This window comes from Marmota flaviventris, chromosome 10, assembly GCF_047511675.1.
Source record: "Marmota flaviventris isolate mMarFla1 chromosome 10, mMarFla1.hap1, whole genome shotgun sequence".
Taxonomy (NCBI): domain Eukaryota; kingdom Metazoa; phylum Chordata; class Mammalia; order Rodentia; family Sciuridae; genus Marmota; species Marmota flaviventris.
The window spans coordinates 85,743,984-85,764,832 of record NC_092507.1 but is presented as its reverse complement, the minus strand read 5'-3'; the positions used below and the strand labels follow the sequence as shown (position 1 = coordinate 85,764,832).

The following is a 20,849-nucleotide window of genomic DNA, read 5'->3' as shown; positions in this document are numbered from 1 at the left end:
AAGGAAGACGCAACACTCAGGAATCTTCTCTCAGCTGTTTATTCAGGTCCCTTGATATTTCTTATTCTTTCTTCTTCTCTTACCGGATGCCCTCCCAGCCTTAATAAAGCATCCCAAGCCCCAATGCAAAGCTGCCGCGTGGAGCTTTCTCACAGGGTGGTGAAAAATCATGTGCCAACTCTCTCAGATAAGGAGTTGTTTGTCACATACCACAGCGGAGCCAGCGCCATCTCGTAATGGCGACCATAGTCTGCAGAAACGGCAGAAGCGGCTCACCACATTCCATGTGATGTAGGATTTTTCCTTCCTTCTTTTATCATTGATTTCCAGTTTCATTCCATTATGATCAGATAAAATGCATGGGATTATCTCCACCCCTGTATATTTACTGGCGGCAATCCACATTTTTTAAAGCTACCCACCCCAAAATTTTATTCAGCAAAAGAACAAGGTACCCAAGTCACTTTTTCTTTTACTCCTCTTCCCCCCCCCCCCCTTTGGTACCAAGAGTAGAACCCAAGGGCACTAAACCACTGAACCACAGTTCTAGTATTTTTTTTAAATTCAATAAATACAAGTTATAGGAAATGAATAGTTTAATTATACAACATGTCGGGCAATTAGTCCTTTCCTATTAGTTCAGTTCCTGATTTCTGAAGCTTATTGCTTTTAGGTAAGATGAAACATTGAACTGTTTCATTGAAAAATTAGTAGAGACACAATTCCCTTCATTATTGAAACCTAGGCACTGAATGAAATTTACCAGGTGCATTTTGCTAGTCTTATTTTTCTCTCAGAAATGCCCTTGTTGTCCCTAGGTGTATAGGTCTTTTTGTGCCGACACCAAGCAGATGTCAGAGCTGTGGTGCTTCTAATTCTCAAGGCTGCTCTTCCTGGCTCTTTGGTCATCTTCTGTATCTGATGTCTCTGTTTGCCTCTGCCTCTGCTCACACTTCTGTGCTATTGCATCTCTCATCTTGGCTCTGAGGCTGTAGGGTCTCGATCTTTAGACTCAATCAACCTTGGATTGAAAATGGTTGAAAATAAGTTTATCTGTGCTGAATGTGTAGAGTCTTTTTTCTTGTCATTCTCTAAACAGCACAGTGTAAACTGCTATATAATATTCCCATTGTATTAAATGTTATAAGGAACCTCAAGATGGTTTAAAGCACACCGGAGGATGTGCATAGGTTATATTCAAACAGTGCATCATTTATACGTGGACCTTGAACATGTGCAGAGTTTGGTATACAAAGGCGGGGGGGTTCTGGGATCAATTCACTGTGGATACTGAATGAAGGCTCTACTTGGCCTTGGGCTAGAGAGAATAATTTTCACATATGTGTTTACTCTCTAGGACACTTGAACCCTACATATTCTCACACATCAACAATCATTGGTTTTGTGGTGGGCACCAGGGATTAAACTCACGGGACTCGACCACTGAGCCACATCCCCAGCACAATTGTGAATATATATTAGCGATAGGAACTCCCTGATGAGCTTAGTGCCTTGCCATTGCTGAGGCTGTTTTGAACCCGTTATCTTCCTATCTCAGCCTCCTAAGTCACTGGGATTACAGGCATGTGCCATTGTGACTGGCATCCATGGTTCTTATATCAAAAATTAACCCAAGTACATTTAAGCAGAGAGAATGTACAGTAAGTATGTTGTAAAGCCCAGAAGATTATTGGCAAAGTTAGGACAATGCTGTGGAAGTGGTCGGGGACCAAGGGAACCTGGCTATTGTTGGGATGGGTGAATGTGTGACATCTGCTGTGGAGGGGAGAAATAAATCACATTCACACAGTAATGCATTTTTCAATGCTTTATTCACTCAAATCACTCAATACAACTTCATTGTATAGGTTCTTAATCAAGAAAATGATAATCCTTAATGTTGGGCACTGCAATACACATAATGAATTCAAAACTAAAAATTCTAAGTTAACTCTGAGCACAGCAAACACTTAATCATGCCAGACTCATTACAGACATTCCCTCTGCATGCTCCGCTGAAGTGCCAGGTTTAGTATCTCAAGTCTTAGGTTTGAAGTCCAGCAGATGCTCACTCATTAAGATCACAGTGATCAGGCCAGGAACTGATGGAGGCTTCTCCTGGCCTGGATGTGACAGGTGGTTGAGCAGACAGTCTTAAGAGGAAGTCACCATTCTCACCAGGGTCAAGATGTGGCTGTAGAGTTCGAGAGCAGTGAGGATGATGCAGAGGATCAGGCAGACAATAACAAGAGTTAGGATACTAATGCAGGACCTCATCAGGCTCTCCAGCATGTGGCCATGAGTGCAGCTGGCTCAATGTCTGTTCACTTGCTCCATCATTTTTACTAAATATTGGGGCTCTGCTCACCTTTTAAGTCCCTATCAGCTACTACTCTGTTTCTTAGTGACATCTTACATTCAGGTCATGACCTCTGGTTTGACAATTTCTGCCCTTACCACTCACCTCTGACTCCCATCAGGGTGAAGGCAAATGACCATAACTTCACTCTGAGTTTCCTCTGGGTTGTGGACAGAGAATTGTCTTTATCAGGATGTGCCTGATTCATACTAGAGGGCTCTTGAGGCTGAACCTGGTGGACCTGCAGGTTCATTTTCAACTGGAATTACTCAGGCTTAGGCCATTTTTAGGTTAAGGCCATCCTTACAGCTAGCCTGGACCACAGCTTGGAGCCCCCACAGACATCCGGATTAGGACCTGCTGCCAGGTGACATAGCACATTGGGGGCACAGGTAACACCTTAGGCATTAACCCAAAACCACATCAGGAGGCAGAAAAATACATTTGACTTTTTTATTCCTATCAACTGATGGTGGACCCTGCCTTACTTGGAGACTCCCATGTTCGGTGGGGAATTCACAAGGTCTCACTAAGTTCTTTAGGCCCTTGCTAAGTCGCTAAGGATAACTTTCAATTTGCAATCCTCCTGCCTCAGTTTCCTGAGGGATTACATGCATACAGCAGTGTGCCTGGCTTACTTAACAGGAATATTTAAACTTTCAAATGACTAATAGGAAAGTTAAAAACAAAATGGTGAGTGTTAAGCATGGCCACAGTAAGAGGATAAGGGATGCACAAAACCAGGAGAAGGAGACCAAGGCAACCAAATCACAAGTTACAAGGAAAAAGACGGAATCCAGAGTACTGGTATCAGAGCAGAGGGAGGTTCTGTTCTGTTCAGCTTAAAATGCTCTTTGGTAATTGTAAAAATTTTCTAATTCCCAGAGGAAGCCGAAAGGAAAAAAAAAAAAAAAAAACAAAAAAAACAAAACAAAAAAAAAAAAATGACAGCATGTTCACAAATGACAAAGAAGGAAATCCAAACTTATCCCAGAAGGAAACACCAACCCACAGAAAGTAAGGGAGGAAAACAGAAAAAAAAAAAAAAAGATATAAAGAGAAATCAGAAAAAGAAACTAAAAACAAATAAGACCAGTCAGAAATAATTCTGTATCTTTCAGTAAAAAAACCTTGAATGTAAAGGGAATAAACTCCCCAATTTTAAGATGTAAAGTGACTGAATGGATTTTCTGTTTTTAATGGACTCAGTCACCTGCTGTCTACAAGAAAGTCACTTCACCTCAGGACACACACAGAGTGACAGTGAAGGGATGGAAAAGATATTCCACAGGAAGAAAACCAACTTAGAGCAGGAATGGCTAAAATCCTGTCAGATAAAATAGACTACAGATTAAAACACAATAAAAAGAGACAAGGTGGTTACACCATGATAAAGGGGTCAATTCAGCAACATGAGACAGCAATTGTACACATACATGTGCTAAACACCGAAGCACCCACATGTGCAAAACTGATATTACTGGAATGTAAAAGAAGAAGTCGACTACAACACAGTAAGAACAGTGGGGGCTTCAACTTCTCCCCCCCCCCTTTTTTTTTTTTTGAGAGAGAGAGAGAGAGGGAGAGAGAGAATTTTAATATTTATATTTTAGTTTTTTGGCGGACACAATCTTTGTTTGTATGTGGTCCTGAGGATGGAATCCGGGCCGCATGCATGCAAGGCAAGCACGATACTGCTTGAGCCACATGGACAGCCCAGTCAACTCCCCTTTTCCACACTGGACAGATCATCTCTGCACACAGTAGACACTTACAGACCATCCCACCTTACCACTGCAGAGCAAACATCCTTCTCAACAGCACACGACACATTCTTCATTTATTCTCAAAATAAATCTCCATAAATTTAATAAGAATGAAATCCATAGCAGGGGGAACACCTGGACAGTTACAAAGCATGGGAATTCTTCAGCGTGTTCCCCAACAACCAATGGGTCATTGAAGAAATCAAAACATTGTCATGTATGTAAGAAATAAGAAAAATAATAAAAATAAAAAAGAAAGTGTAAAATGCCTGCAGACCAATGAAAAGGGCCACACAAGATATTCAAACCTGGGGATACAGCAAAAGCAATTCTAACTGGGAAGTCCTCAGCAAGAAATAGCTTCATTAGGAAAATAGATCTTGAATAAATGGCCCAATATTGCATCTCAAGGGACTGGAAAAAATAAGGATGGGTCATGCCTCAGTAAGTAAATTTGGGAGAAGGAATAAAATCATAAAGCTTCTCGAGTAGCTGGGATCCCAGGCATGTGCCACTGCAACCAGCTTTCCATACTTGTTTGTTATTGTTTTGGGGACCAGGCAGTGAACCCAAGGGTGCCACACCAGTCAGCCCCATCCCCAGGTAGGATTTTGAAACAGGGTCTCACAACCTTGCTTACAACCTCCGTAAGTTGCTGAGGCTGGCTTTGAACTCACCATCCTCCTGCCTCACCTCCTGAGCTGCTGGAACTACAGCTGAGCACCACCAAGCCAGCTTTTCCAGTTGTTTTTGGAAGAGAATCTTTCAGGACATCAATTTGACCCACCTGTCCAGACCAATTAAAGAATGCATTCCATTGTTTTCATGTGGGTTGTGGTTCTTTCTTTTTGAATATTTCTAACAGATAGACAGCTGTATTCCAATTAAACCTTCCCAATGTGGTCATCATTTTTGGATTTATTTATTTGTTTACTTATCTCTGTGATGCCTTGGATGGAACCCAGGCCCTTCCACATGCTAGCAAGTGCTCCACCACTGAGAAATGTCCCCAGTTCCCTGAGTTAGCTTTGATGAAGTTCAATCGTTTCTCTAGAATAGCATGGTTTCTGGGTTTCTAAATTGTGGAGGTAAAATTGGCCAGTGTTAAGGAAGGGTCTGTAGAGTCTTTGGATACAGGTGCACAAAGGACTCTGCATCTTTCAGTGGCCAAGGAGTGAAACCCAGTCCCCACTTCCTGACCCGGCCACCCTTACAAACCCGGTCCTGTTTGTTATGACATCCTACAGTTGTGTGCTCGCTCACAGCACAAATGAACCTAGAGTCAAAAGATGAGGAACTCAAGGAGAGGTGAGTGCTTTATCCCCAGGCATCTGAGAAAACAAAGTGCCCTCACAATCCTTCCAGTGTTCAAGGGGTCTGGAGGCACCAGAATATCTTCAAGTCCCTTTTTAGTCATGATAACTCTTAAAAGAACACATGATGACAGATCTCATTATGCAGATCTTCCTTGACTTTATTTGATCCTAGAATCCAACAAAATGAATGCCATTTAGAACCTTCCGCCTGCCCCACTCGTGAAAGCTAGACTTAGAGCCCGAGCAAAGGAAGTGCCATAAAGAGGGAGCGAGGCACAAAGATCACTCTGTGGGTGACAGAGATGCCGGCTGTGCTTCGCCCAGACTCTGCTACCAGTTCCAAGAGTGAGCTGCAGTCTGCTTACACATCAAAGTGGGTTCCAGTTCACTGTGTGTGGAGAATTATTCAAGCCATAATTAAAACACGTCCACAGGCAGCTTTAGAATACCTCAAATGAAGACTGGGTGGACCTTGTTCTCATCCTTGGATGAGAAACTAAGGCTAAGGTCGCTGTACAACCCCATCAGCCCAGTCCTCAGCGGAGGGAAGTGTTAGAGGAAGATCTCTCAGTTATGTGCTACCCAACCCCCCACCAGAGCTTGCAATTGATTCAGTTTCATTTTGAAATATTTACAAGTGTTATCTACCTATATGATTCTACTATTTTGCTGAAAGGGAATTTGGGTCCTTCATGGGGCACCAAAGGTTTAACTGTGGACAGACTACCTAGGTGGATGACAGGCAGGGTTTGGTGAGGCCCAGAGGCTCTGATCAATGTGCAGCATGGACACCTCCTGCAGCACTGGGAGTGGGACGATGGGTCCTGTCTTATGCACAGATGCCCTTGCCCAGCACTCCCAGACACCAGGACCTGAGTTTTCTGGGTCTACATGGACAACCACGAGGAAGAACCAGCATTGAATGTCTGGGTGGCACTGAGGTCCACTGAGAAGAGGTTTTCTTGCAATGGCTCATGTTCAGTGCCGACATAGAATGTTCCAATCCACCTGTGTAAACCTACATGTGTTAAGCCACAGACTAGCCACATATCATGACCAGATTTCAGTTTGATACCTTGGCTTTTTGGGGCTGAACCTCATTGTTCACTAAGAACCCCATGCCTTCTTTCTCCATCAGGACCTGGAGAATCCCAAGGTTTCATTAGAAAGCCAGGTAAATCCAGTGCAGAGGATGTCAGAAGACTAACCTTGAGATTCTGTTCATTTCTGACAATTTATGGACCAGCCATGAAAGAAAGTAGCATCTTCCTGTGCCCATCAAGCCTGAATTTCAATCTAGAAATCCAGGTCCCTATGTATGTCTCTATAGAGACACATGTCCGGAAGGTCCTATCCTCGGGGGGCTTCCCTCCAATGGAGCCCCCTGCTGTGCTTTCCTTTCCCCATCCACTCTTTAGGCAATGTCTGAAATGGTGGGCTCTGTGTTCCCTCTAAGGTGACCTTACATCCTGGTTATACCTACAATTGCCTAGAAGTACACTTTTGAAACACACCCAACTAGGCAGCTGTTGGACAGGAGCAGTGAATGAGACCCTGGTTATACATGAACTTGGAGCCACAACGACGACAGGGGACAGTAGAGAACACAAGGATGTTTGGCTGCCTAAAGTCCCTCACTATTGCTGTCAGCTCAGCACAGAGTTGGGAACATCTGCCTGGGTGGATGGTACCCCGGGCATCATAGCTCTCCAGAGGGGCAGGGTACAGCTCTATGCTCAACTGGCTCAGCCTGGCAGTGTGGAGCAGCAGGTCCCTCAGGGTTGACATAGAGAGGCGGTTCCCATGGATGCTCATGATCACAAGCTGGGAGCAGCGGCTCAGGGCAGGCAGGAGGGCCTGGAGCTGGGAGTCAGTGATCCCGCAGGCTTCCAGGTCGAGGCTGTTCAGGGTGGTTGCAGTGCTGTCCAGCAGGATTTGGAGGGGCTCCAGACTGAAATCGGTCAGTTTGATGCCCCTCAGGTCCAGGTGTCTGAGCTGTCTGGCGTTCGGATATCGGGAAAGATAATTCCAGTCAGAATCGGACAGTGGGCAGTTGGTTATTGAGAGGGTCTCCAGGGGGGTCTTCAGGTGCCTAAGGAAAAACCAGATAGTTAGTGCTGAGGAGCAATGTCATGGAGGCAGAAGACAAATTGGCCCAAACCCAAAGTCACCCTGGTGATCTGACAATGGTCCACAATTAGGATGCTGCCTTTTGCAGAATCTGGTCATTCACCTCACCCCATGTCAGGGTGAGCCTTTCACCACATCTCCTGTGATGAGTCCGCATCTCGGTGTCCCCTCCTCTCTGCCAAGCAGAAAGTCACAGGTCTGGCCACAGGAGGTCATGGGGAGTCATGTATGAAGGACACATTTGAGCAGGATGTAAAAAATCCACTGGGGTTAACCCTCTGAGAGGCTCACACCCTATATCCTCAGCAAGATTTCCACCCCTGCTCCTGACCCTTACACCCAGGATCACTACCTGGAGTTCAGAACAGCCTTCCCCAGGTGGGTATAGAGGCAGGTCCTCTGCTCCCAGCTGGGGAGCACAGAGCTTCCCTGTTGACAGGTGTCAGTGTGGGGGTTTCCCTCCTTCCAAACCCTCTTCTCTACCCGCTTTCCACCACCTTCACTGGACAGGCCTCCCATGGAGGGAACATCAATCCCATCCCTAGCTCCTGTCCCTCCCAACTGGATTCCCAGCATGGTGGCACTTCCCAGACTATGGGCCCTCCTTTAGGAGTCTGCTCCAACACACGTTATGTGACCTAGCTTCAGGATCCAATAGGAACAAAAGGATGGGTTATTTACCTTCCAGTGTCTTATTAACCATGAGACTGTCAGTGGCTAGTAGGTGCAAATTTCCTGTAACTGGTCTGCAGAGGGCGCTCACCCCCCCTTACTCACCTCAGCACCTGTTCCAGGTGGCCCTCGAGGAGGAAGACAGCATTGGCACAGAACTTCCGCAGGCAGTCCATCCTGAGGAACTGTGAGGTGAGCTGGGCGAGCAGCTGCTCCTGCTCCTCTTGGGAGGTGTAGGCAGGCACATAGACCTGGGAGACAAGCAGCTTCCTCAGGTTCCTCATCTGGCCCAAGAAAGGAGCACAAGCAGCCAAGGTGGAGGGCGCCCAGGCGCAGTGCACTTCCACCTTCTGGACAGAGTCCAGCTGCAGCAGTCGCAGGACCTTCCTGGTGTGACGGGTGGGTTTCCCAAAGATCTTCAGCCTATTGCAACACAGGTGCAGCCTGTCCCTTCTCTGTCTGACCCACAGGAACAAGTGCTTCAGGAATTCATCCAGGGGTCTTTTTCTGAGGCTCAAGTCTATGAAAACCTTGAAGGGTGGCTTAGCTGCCATTGCTGGACCAAGTTTCAAGGTTTGATTCTTCTTAATTTTCTCTGGTGAGCAGGCATCAAACACGGCTCCAGACCACATCCTCCAGAAGTTCTGGGGAACATCCCGCAAATCCAGCACCTGCAGTTTCCACCTCCTGCGGGGACGACAGCAGAGTCTCAGCCCCGAGGCCCCTTCCTTCACCTCTCAGCTGCTGCCCCCTGCTCCACCTCTTCCTTCTGTCTCACTTTTCTCCATCCACGTCCCTCCAATCCAGCCTGGTGACCCCACTTGTACAGACTGAGGCAGGGGCAGTTACTGCCTCCTTTATTTGTCACCACAGCTGCCACAACCACCTCCACATCTGGAAGCCTTTCCCAGATGGGGCTCAGCATGGCCAAGGCCTCTCCTCCCCTCCTTGCTGGCAGCACAGGAAGCCTGTGGTGCACAATTCAGCACCCACTCTCCCCGCCTATTCCCATTCCTTCCCTGGCCCCAAGGGTGCTCCCTTCCAGGCCACCTAGGTCCCCCTCACCTGGGGTGATCCTGCTGGGCAAGCAGCATGTCCAGCCCATCCAGGGCCACTTGGATCATCTCAAGCTGTGGCTTCCTCATCAGGGCCCCCAGGGGCAGGCGGGTGAAGGGCCAGGCCTGTACCATTTTCTTCAGGACCTCAGTGTGTCCCCTGCTGAAGGCCTCCACAAAGAGTGGTGGGAAGAGCTCTATGGGCAGGTCCTCCAGATCCAGGACAGCCCTGGACTTGTTGCTCAGCAGGCTGCACCCTGCCAGCTCCAGCAGCGTGGGTGGGGACTGGATGCTCATCCTGGGGAGTCTGAAAGAAGAAAAATCCTGGCAAATGGTCCAGGGAAAAGGTCACTATCCCATCCATTGCCAGCCTCTGGGAAGGGGGTACTGGGAAGTCTATAAGCACACCTCACCCTTATGGGGGAAAGCTTTGGATTATTATTTTGTCCTTTTAAAAGGGGAATTGGAGTGTCATGTGACCTAAGCAGTAGGCCCCTAGATTCAACAACTATATGGCTGGAAATGGACTTGTCCTCATATGGATGACATTCGTTTTAATTTTTTTAAAAGTGAGCATTTATAAAGCATGTTATATTATAAAACACTTGGATATTACAACAGAGTCTCATGGATATCTGTTACACATGTGACATTCTGCCATCTTAGGGGGATGTTGAGGAGAACAAACAGATCAGAACAGAGTCTGTGAACTGTTCCATGAGATCATTTGAAGCTTTTGGTTTAATTTGTTTAAACAAATTATAAAAATACAAAACCACCTAGGCCATACAGTATACTCTTTTAGGGGCCGATATTGGCGACTGAATTTAGGACACTCAACCACTGAGCCACTTCCCTAACCCTATTTTGTATTTGAGATGGAGACAGGGTCTTACTGATTTGTGTAGCATCTCGTGTTCTGAAGCTGGCTTTTGACTCTGGTCCTCCTGCCTCCTCAACCTCTTGAGTTGGCGGGATTATTGGTGTGTGCCACCACACCCAGCAAAAGAGTATAATTTATAGGCACACAATATAATTATTTCCATCATCAGAAAATAGAATTGCAATCAATTAGATTGAAATAGGAATCCAATCTCCTTGGTGAAAAAAGTGGCTGGGGCTCGAACTGGGCTTGATCCTCAGCAGCACATAAAAATTAATAAATGGTGGCCTGGGGATATACCTCCGTTATTAGAGTGCTTGCCTCACATGTACAAGGCCCTGGGTTCAATCACCATACCACCACATAAATACATAGATAAATAAATAAATTATATTGTCCATATATATCTTAAAAAACAAACAAACAACAAAAAAAAAACAAATCAATAAAAGTTGGGCGTGGAGCCTACACCTATAATCCCAGGGGCTCTGGAGGATCAAGGAGGATCAAGGAGGATCAAGGGATCAAGGCCAGCCTCAGCAAGAGCAAGTGCTAAGCAACTCAGTGAGACCCTGTCTCTAAATAAAATAAAAAACAGGGCTGGGGATGTGGCTCAGACGTAGAGTGCTCCTGAGTTCATATACCCGGTATCGAAAAAAAAAAAAAAAAGAAGAAAGAAAAGAAATAAAAGGAATTTGAAAGTGACATAAACTAAAATGGGAATCCTAATATTCAGCATAAAGGCAAAACCACACTGAGGTAAAATCGAAGGCCTGAGTTGGTTCATGAGAAAGACAGGAACAAAATGTTCCTGAATCCACACAGGTGAGGAGGGAAGGCGCTGTTCCTTAGGCCAGTGAGGGACTTACGGAATCTGGCCAGATGTGCAGGTGCTCTGAGCTTCAGCAGGTCAGGATGTGTCTCCTTAGGCTGCAAGACTCTTGTGCTTCTCTTCTGGCTCTGCAGAAGCTTTTATGGACCTCTCTGGCCACGCCCCCACCTCCATCTGATTGATCAGCATCCAATCAGAAAGCAGTATGTGATCACCTTCCCCAGTCTCCGCCCACTTAATCACGATGGGATTTTGTTCCTTGCATTAGTTCATTGAATCTGATGGTCATGCAAGAGCAGCAGAATCGGAAGTTGTGAGAGTCAATGATGCCTTTGTCCATGCACTCCCCACCGTGGACTCAATTTTGTCCATATGTGACCTTCCTGTTTCTACTGTGAGATGTAAAAGTATTTAATCCCTAATGTTAGAAAAACATTACTGGAAAATACCTTTCTACAGGGATCTTAGCCATATCAAAATTATTTGAAAAAAAAATAATTTTCAAAAATATTTTGAAAACTCCAGAGAGAAAACAGCTTTTGGAAGACAGTAGTGTCTTCCACAAAGCTTACAGAATGGAAATCATGTTTCCAACAGTCACACAAGTGTCAAGTTAACTTGCAGCAAATATGAGCACACTAAGGGAGGCAGAGGACACAGGAAGGTAGAATCAGTCTTCTAGACTTAGGGCAAGATTTCTTCTGTCTCTTTGTACTGGGGATGAAACACATTGGCTCTCTTCCACCGAGCCACATCCCCATCCCTTTTTATGTTTTTGCTTTTATTTGGAGGCAGAGTCTCACTAAATTTCTTAGGTCCTCCCTAAGTTGCTGAGGCTGGCCTCAAACTTGCCATCCCCCTTCCTCAAGTCTCCTGAGTTGCTGTGATTACAGGCACTGGCCACTATGCCCCATCAGACTTGGGAAAGTCTGAAAGCCACTGAGGGTGGAAGCGGCGGGCAACTTGGGATGTTGGAGAGAAAGACACAGAGTTGGACAACAGGTGTCCTTGACTTCAGGGAGGCCACCAATTAGAGAGCCTTCCTTCAGAATCAGGGACTTCCCCAGGGAACATCTCCTAGAAAACCTTGGCCACAGGCACTTTCCAAGGCCTTTAGCCAGGGAGAAGAACAGAAGCAAAGGAAAATTTCAAGAGTTTGAGTAAAATGAAATTCTAAAATTGAGGAAGGAGAGACAGAAAGAGATGGAATGCTTGGATGAGCCATGTGAGGTGAGCACTTCCAGGGAACCTGTAGAAGGAATGGTTTGATGGGTGGCTGTTAGACAATTGCATTTCTGTTTTTTCGGTCTGTCTTTGTTTTAGTCAGCTTTATGGTGCTGTGACTAAAAGACGCAACGACAACAACTACAGAGGAGGAAATGTTTATTTGGGTGGCTTGGTTGCAGCGGCCTCAATCCAGAGACAGCACCTCCAAGTTGAGACTGAACATCATGGCAGAAGTGTGTGGCAGAGGGAAGAGGCTCACATTACCAGAAAGCAGAGAGAGAGAGAGAGAGAGAGAGATGGCCACCTGCAGATACAAACTCTACACACATATTCACACCCCAAAGATCAGCTTCCTCCAGCCATGGCCCACCTGCCCTCATTATCCCCCAGATAATACCACCAGGGATTAATTCACTGGCTAGATTAAGGCTATAAACCAATCATTTCTCCTCCAAAAACATTGTCACATGTGAGCTGTTGGGAGACACAGCATCTAAACCGTGATGGTCTTTTGGGGTATCTTGCTGGAAAATATCCCTGCTCACATCACATAATCATATGTTAGTTAAATAATTAGAATTGGCTAAGGTTATATTTGGTTTCTGTTTCACGTAATAACTTGCCACAAATGAAACACATTTAATTTCATGTGTGTGTGCAGCTATATAGGACTAAGGCTACATCCAACAGGGTCTCTGGTTTTTATGCTCTACAATATTTGAAATCTACTCTCTGATTTAATTTTAAGTTTCTCTGGAATTTGTCTGTGTGTCATCAGCTGAAAGGGTGACTTCATGCCACAGCCCTGACTTCCCTTATTACCCCTGACTTGGTGCACAAGGCAGGACAAAATTACAGTCAACCTATGTCACAACAGACACTGGCTCTCCAAAGGACAAGTGTAGTCAAACATAATGGGGCAGGAATGCAGGACACTTAAAGAAAGATGAGTCAGAGCTCCATCCAGGAGGCAAAGAAAGACAGGGTGTCAAAGGCAGCTTTGAATCAATTATCACTGGCTCCACAGATTCAGTACCAAGGGTGGCCTCAGTTCAAGGACAATAGGTGGTGACTGGCCAGGTGTCCTCTTAGAAAAAATGGGGGGTGAGGGTTTGGGTGGATTTGATGCACAGCTGAGGTTGGGGCTGACTGGTTTGTGATAGTTCCTGCCATCAGGCAGGGCTGCCCAGGGACCTTCCCTTCGCAGCACCCTGCTTCCCCTTCATCAGGATTTGACACAGTTACTGCCTGTTGATTTGAGCACCATTTATGTTTCCCCCTTGGGATGAAGATTTTTTTTCCTCTGGATGTATCACATAATGGTTAGGGTTTGATTCTATCTCAGTGCCAGGATAGACTTTTCCTGTTTGGTCCAGTCCCCCATTGGAGGAAATTAACAGATGACTAGGAATCAGTGTTGAAACACATTGAGCCATATTTGAACAACAAGGTGGGTTTGGAGGGAGTGGCTCTCAGAGTCCCTCCACCAGGAAATCACTGTTAAATTCAATTTTGCTCATTCATTAGGCCTTGGGTATCTCATCTCCAAGCTGCAGCCTTTGCTATTCTATGAAGAGTTAGACTTTTGCAGAAATTATATGAGTACAGGTGATCGTATTTGAAAAAAAAATATTTAGGCCCTGAATTTATGTATTTTTATTTTTTATTTTTTTGACACTGAGGATTGAACCTAGAAGAGCTTTACCACTGAGCTACATCCTCAGCTTCTTTTCATTTTTATTAATTAATTATTTAGTTAACTATATTTTTCATGTATTCAGTTTGGGTACCAAGGTTTGAACCCAGGGGAACTACACCACTGAGCTACATCTGGAGCCCATTTTTTTAAGTTTTTTTTTGAGACAGGTTCTCACTAAATTACTGAGACAGGCCTTGAATTTGAGATCCTTCTGCCTTAGCCTGATAAATAGATGGTGTTATGGGGAGTGCCTCCAGAAAGCACTCTAAGTCTGAATTTCAAATCAAAAGAGAGCTTTACTTACCTGACTAGGGACTGTCACCCACCACAGAGTCTCAAGCTCTGTGAGAGGAGAGCAGCTTCCTGATCCATCCAAAGACATTATAAGCACAAAATCCACAAATCAGTGACTTGCTTATCCTCATGTAAGCTAGCCAATTATAGAAATTAAAACATTAATAAGTGGGGCCTCTGGGCTCTAGGCAGGATCAAAATTTTCCAGTCAGCAAGCCAGCACATTAGCCTTGCATTTCAGTTGAGCACGGTCCTGGGTTCAAGCAGGTGCTAGACAGTCACATCCTGAATTTGGGTGGGGGTCATCGGGATGAGAATCTACTTCAATGTCATGTAGACACACAATAGCATCAAATCCAGGATATAGCTCTCCACGATCACCAGTGCATCCTGAGTAGGGTACAATTTGTGGGGTACAAAGTACAGAAATGGAATTTTTTTTAAATAAGAAAACAGCTGTCATTTCAGTTTCTCAGAAACAGCTCTTATAACAGTCTTTCATAGGAGGCAGCAAAATGCAGTCTAAGGCCTGCCTATGAGAGTTCTTGCTTTATAATTGTCTTAACTCACTTTTCAAGATTTTATATCCATCATCTGTATTTTTTACTAATCTGGAACCCATAACTGACAATCTTATTGATTGCATTTATCAATTACACACCACAGCAGATGGGATTAAAAGTGTTCACCACCACACCCTGTTTTGAATTCCAATTTTGAAAAGATAGAGCATTTGCCAAGCATGCATGAGGCCCTGAGTTTGAACCATAGCAACAATAAATAAAGAAATGAATAAATAAAGAAATAGATAGATAGACAGATAGATAGTTGAGAGAACTGTGTTCAAGTAAACTTGTTAGTGTTTTTTTCTTCTTAATCAATTAATCTGATTTTAGTTATGTTAAGGGCAATAATCCAAATGATAACTCGTTTTTTTCTGAGAGAGAGAGAGAGAGAGAGAGAGAGAGAGAGAGAGAGAGAGAGGGGAGAGAGAGAATTTTTTAATATTTATGTTTTTATTTTTTGGCGGACACAACATCTTTATTTGTACATGATGCTGAGGATTGAACCCAGGGCCGCGTCCATGCCAGGTGAGCACTCTACCGCTTGAGCCACTTCCCCATCCAAGTGATAACTGTTGATGCTAAACATTTAGAATCATCATGGTTAAAAATCTGGTGGGAATTTATGATAACCAGATATTAACAAGGTGATTTGATTGGCATACATTTTAATATAGTGTCCAGAATTATGTCTAAAAACATATGAGATTTCTTTATGAGTTTTTGCCATTTTAAAGCAAATATTAATAACATATGTAAATAAATATCACTTGAAAAAGTTATGTCATATTTGACAGAACTTCCCATCATATCAAATTAGGCTATTTGCCTAAATGTCTCTCTTCTAGAAATCCCTTGAGCAAATATGGAGTTCTCTAGAACATCCCAATGTTAGCTCAAGGTCAAATGACAATGTAGTCTTTGATCATAGAGAAGTTAGTCAATAATCTCAAAAGGTTTAAAGCACTTAATGAAACCTGGGGCCCAGATCATTATAAAAGATAAGTCATTTAACCAGAGTGATGAAAGATATTTAAAGTGAATACAGAAGTTATGTCCTATGAAATAATACTTCAACTTTTAACAGAGATGATTCAGTTTTGCTTTTCCCATGTAATCAGCGAAGTTGATAAAACCAATTTGAAGCCTAAAAGTTTACTCTCCCCTCCTCCAATACTGAGCATTGAACTAGGGGCTAAGTGCCCAGTTCTCTTTGATTTATTTTGAAACAGGCTTGCCAAATGGCCAAGTCTGGCCTGAATCTTGCCATCCTCCTTCCTCAGGCTCCTGAGAATCTGGAATTACAGGCATGGCCCACCTCACCTTGCTTAAAAGAGCAGCTGATTGAGAGATGTTCAACTGGAACATTCCACGTGGAAGCCATTACTGTTTTTAATTGTCTTTGGAATCATTGCCCACCAATATCAAAATGTGCTTAAGAATGAACCATCATAGACTCCACTGCAGTGCAGAAGAAAGGCTCTCCTGGAGATTCTTGGAATTTGCAGGTCCCATTCTGTGTTTTATTAATCTCTTGAGAGCCAATGATAAGAATCCTGTGATCTTCTTTGGAACGTTAGGAGTTTAGAAGCCATTTTTTGGTGTAATGTTGTGGTTTTGGCAGAGTCTTCCTGAAATTCTATTATCAAACTATCAAGCTCAAGGACCTTCTCCTGCATGGTCCCCTGCCCTCCAGTTTTTTGAGGATTTGGTACATCAATTTCATTTTGATTCTGCAATCTTTCACAGTAGCATCATCAGCTGGGACATTGTGATCACGGAATATTCTAAGCCATTACATGGTCAGTATTGGCTCCCTTGAGTTTTCTGAATCTGATGGCAATCACTTGGCATGCATGAGGCTTCTGGACTGTGTGTGTGTGTGTGTGTGTGTGTGTGTGTGTGTATGTGTGTGTGTATGTAGTTCCTGGGATTTTGTACCTGGGGCAGTTTACTACTGAGCTACATCCCAGACACTTTTTATATTTATATTTGAGACAGGGTCTGACTATGTTGACCAGGCTGGCTTGGAATCATTGATACTCCTGCCTCAGCCTCCCAAGTTACTGGGACTGTAAGTGTGAACCTCTGTATCTTGCCATAGAGCATTTAAAAACCTCAAGAGATTACATTGCACCTGGGAGAAATTGCCATATCTAAAAAGACACATTTTTCTTTGGTCTTGTGGTTGAATAAATATTATTGATCCCTAAGAACTAATACATAATCATCTTTAATACTAGTTTTCCTTATTGAAGAGTAAAGGCTTTCAAATATAGAACCTTTCTGTGCCACAGTCCGGCTGCAGCAAAATAACCGGGGGTGGGGGGGTGGGGGGGGTGGGGTGGGTGAGGAACAACTTGTGTATGTTGATACAGCAGGAAAGGGAGCCATTTATTGTAGGAAAACAGAGGTATTCATACATTCCACACAGCTTATCTTAATTAGCATAAACTAGATACAGCAGTCAACCAATAAGAAATCTCCACACTTAATGGCTGGCTGGTGTTACTTCACAAACCACTCCCTCTGGCAAAATGCCAGGCGCCATCCAGACTTGTTTACAGACTCTAACATTTGCCAGGTGCCATTCTGACTTGTTTACACACCTTAACATTTCCCCCTTTTGTTTGATTTAAATAACGACCATAGTGGTTTTTACATAAGCACCATAAATAATCTGCTACAAGCAGAAGGGGAGGATACAAAATGCCACAATACCAAGCCAATTGATGGCTCCATGCAAGAAGCCCTTGGAAAAATTATACCAGAAATGACACGATTAGCAAAGATACTGAGTTACAATTTGTTGTAGATTACAGTTTGTTGTCTCAGTCCAGGTAAAGCAGTGTCTCAATAGATTAACTCACAGTCCAGGTAAATCACAGTCCAGGTAATTTCTGCAGGCATCTAGCTTAAATCACAGTCCAGGTAAGTTCTGCAGGCAGCTAGCTTGATCCGAATTCTCATCCCCTTCTCAGCAACACTGGAAATTCTTCCACCTTCGTCTTCACTGGCACTTGGATGAAGGTAAGAACTCTGGATGGCTAAAGAAAATCCTGTAATATTCCAGCACGCACTAAGAAAACAAACTTCTGAACAATTTAGTACATTATCTCAAGGTTTTTTACATTTGAAACAGGCCTTAATGGTTGTAGTTACTGGCCTTGGAAATGATCAAACTTCACGGGGGCATCTTCTGCCTGCAGAGTCCTGGGCCGCCCCAGATGGCCCCAGGGAGAGTCTGGGACTCAATCTGCTTCTGGGCACAGGGAGCAAGAGACTGGAGACTGTGCCTCCAGGTCAGGTCTAGATTTGGGCTTGTGGCAGTGGAAGAGCCAGCTGCCACCACTTGGAAAGTACTTGCTGTGCTGTGACCTGCTCGCGCACATGGCATCAGCCGCAAAAATTCACGCACCCTCCGGCAACGAAAAGTATTCAGTAATAGCATTTTGCTGCAATTTTTTTCCTGATAATCCTTCTTCTTCTGAACTTTCTTTTTCTTTCTGACTAGAGTTCCTGGGCTCTTATCAACACATGCCCTAACTGCTCTTGGTTCCACTGGGGTGCCTCTTTCCATTATCAATTTACTTAACATCCCTTCCATATTTTCATCACAAAGACAATACAACATTTCAAGACAAAACAAGACACAAACATACTGTATCAATCTTCTCCATTTTCTCGAAATGGCCATTTTTCCTCTCGCCTTATCTGCCTAGGGACGAGCAGATTTGCTCTTGTCCTATCTATGGATGGGCAGCTTTTTTTCTTCATTTACCCCCAAGTGTCCCGGGGCTCCCCAAACGGGCCACCATCTGCCACAGTCCGGCTGCAGCAAACTATGGGGGGGGGGGGTGACGAACAATTGTCTACACTGATACAGCAGGAGTGGGAGCCCTTTATTGTAGGACAGGAGCAGTATTTATACATTGCCCAAAGCTTATCTAATTAACATAAACTAGATACAGCAGTCAACTAATAAGGAATCTCCACACTTAATGGCTCGCTGGTGTTACTTCATAAACCACTCCCTCTGGCAAAATGCCAGGCGCCATCCTGACTTGTTTACAGAACTTAACATTAACCACTCCTTCTGGCAAAATGCCAGGCACTATCCTGACTTGTTTACAGACCTTAACAGATAGACAGCTCTACTCCAATTAAACCTTCCCAATGTGGTCACATCATTATTCGTTTTATTTCTTTGTTTACTTATCTCTGTGATGCCTCGGATGGAACCCAGGACCTTCCACATGCTAGCAAGTGCTCCACCATTGAGAAATGTCCCCAGCTCCCTGAGTTAGCTTTGATGAAGTTCACTTATTTCTCTAGAATAGCATGGTTTCTGGGTTTTCTAAATTGTGGAGGTAAAATTAGCCAGTGTTCCAGAAGGGTCTGTAGAGTCTTTGGATACAGGTGCACAAAGGACTCTGCATCTTTCAGAGGCCAAGGAGTGAAACCCAGTCCCCACTTCCTGACCCGGCCACCCTTACAAACAAGGTCCTCTTTTTTATGATATCCTACTGTTGTGTGCTCACTCAGAACACAAATTAACCTAGAATCAAAAAATGCATTAGGCCTGAGATTTTGGGGATCATTTGTTGTTTTTTTTAATATTTTATTTTAAATTTTTAATTGTAGTTAAACCCAATACCTTTATTTATTTTTTATGGGGTGCTGAGGATTGAACCCAGGGCTTTGCAAGTACCAGAGGAGTGCTCTACCACTGAGCCACAACCCCAGGCCCCCTCCATCATTTGTTACTAATAAGTCTGGCTTATTCTGACTAGAATGTACCTAGGATTAAACACTGCTATTGCTGCTGTCAGCACTGACTCTCACACCATGAAGACCACAAGGGGAGTGTGAATGTCACATGTCATCGCACTTCACAAGTGACCTTCAAATGTAGGAAGGTAACCTTCATTTATGTGTACATTTTTTTCTAAGAATATCTCTTTGGCAGACCTTATTTGTACCTAGAACTCAAGTGGGAAGTGAGTCTGAGAAATGTAATTGTATCTTTTCAATTTCTTCAAACAGGAGGGTGGAGTGGAATTGGAAGGGGTACCAGTAATGTACCCATAATGCAAGTTCTTTAAATGCAGGGGTAGTTTTGCTAATTATGTTTATATGTTTTGTATCCAGTTTGGGACCTGACATTAGTGGTTGTCAAAAATATTTCTTGAAATAATCTGAATTTATGAACCAATCCTAAGTGTTTTGTTTTTTTTTTTCCTTTCTCAAGTGAAATAATAGAGATGTAAAATATGTGCTAAAACTATTGGCTGCTAAAGATTTGAGAGTTCTGAAAGTACTCTGGACTATGAGAAGGAAATAGCAGAAGGCACCAATACAAAGGGGTGGATGTGGGCAGAAAAGAAAATAGCATACCAAACATTTAGAGAATACCTTGTAAGATAAGTTGATTCAGCTGCAAATAAAACTCAAAATGACAGTGGCTTAAATATGACAGGAGCTCATTGTATCCTTAAAGACAGCAGGTAAACAGCCTGGAGCTCTGCCATGGGAGCTCCTTGACCCTCAGGAACTCATGCACTGTTATGCCATCATCTTTACTGTGTGGTTTTGACCAGATGGTTAAAGATAGCTGCTTGTGCTCCAGCCACCATTTCTCAATTTTAGTCAGAGAGAAGATGGTTGGAAGAAAAGTATACTCCCTACTTTCAACAACACTTCCTAGAAGATGCACACTCCTCTTTTATTTAAATATCATTTAAATTAATGTGCAATGTGAACAGACGTGATGAGGCCTGGTCCACAGAGACTGTCCTTATTTGATCCTCTTCATTTCTGGCATCTTCTGGTCAGATATTGACATCAAGGGAAACATAGGATATCACATATTGGAGGACAGTGCCTCTACTAGCCTGGATCACTAGGTGATTATGAAGCAAGGAGGTAGCTAGGTTGTCTGTGGGAGCTCTTATAACTCTGCAGCCTGGGTAGAGCCGACTTGCTCCTTTAGGTGAGAGACTCCTCCCACCTTGGTGTCCAGGCTTGCCAGGTGTCTGTTCTCACAACTAAAA

General features: G+C 44.0%; 1 protein-coding gene across 1 annotated transcript; it reads right to left on the bottom strand.

The window, feature by feature from the left end:
* Window positions 1–6,959: 6,959 nt before the first annotated feature.
* Window positions 6,960–9,595, bottom strand: LOC114080622 (PRAME family member 12-like). Its single transcript, XM_071618617.1, has 3 exons — window positions 9,309–9,595; window positions 8,349–8,930; window positions 6,960–7,533 (listed from the first exon to the last, which is right to left on the bottom strand). The coding sequence occupies exons 1-3, from the start codon at window positions 9,593–9,595 to the stop codon at window positions 6,960–6,962; spliced, it is 1,443 nt and encodes a 480-aa protein (XP_071474718.1).
* Between the last annotated feature and the right edge of the window lie 11,254 nt (window positions 9,596–20,849).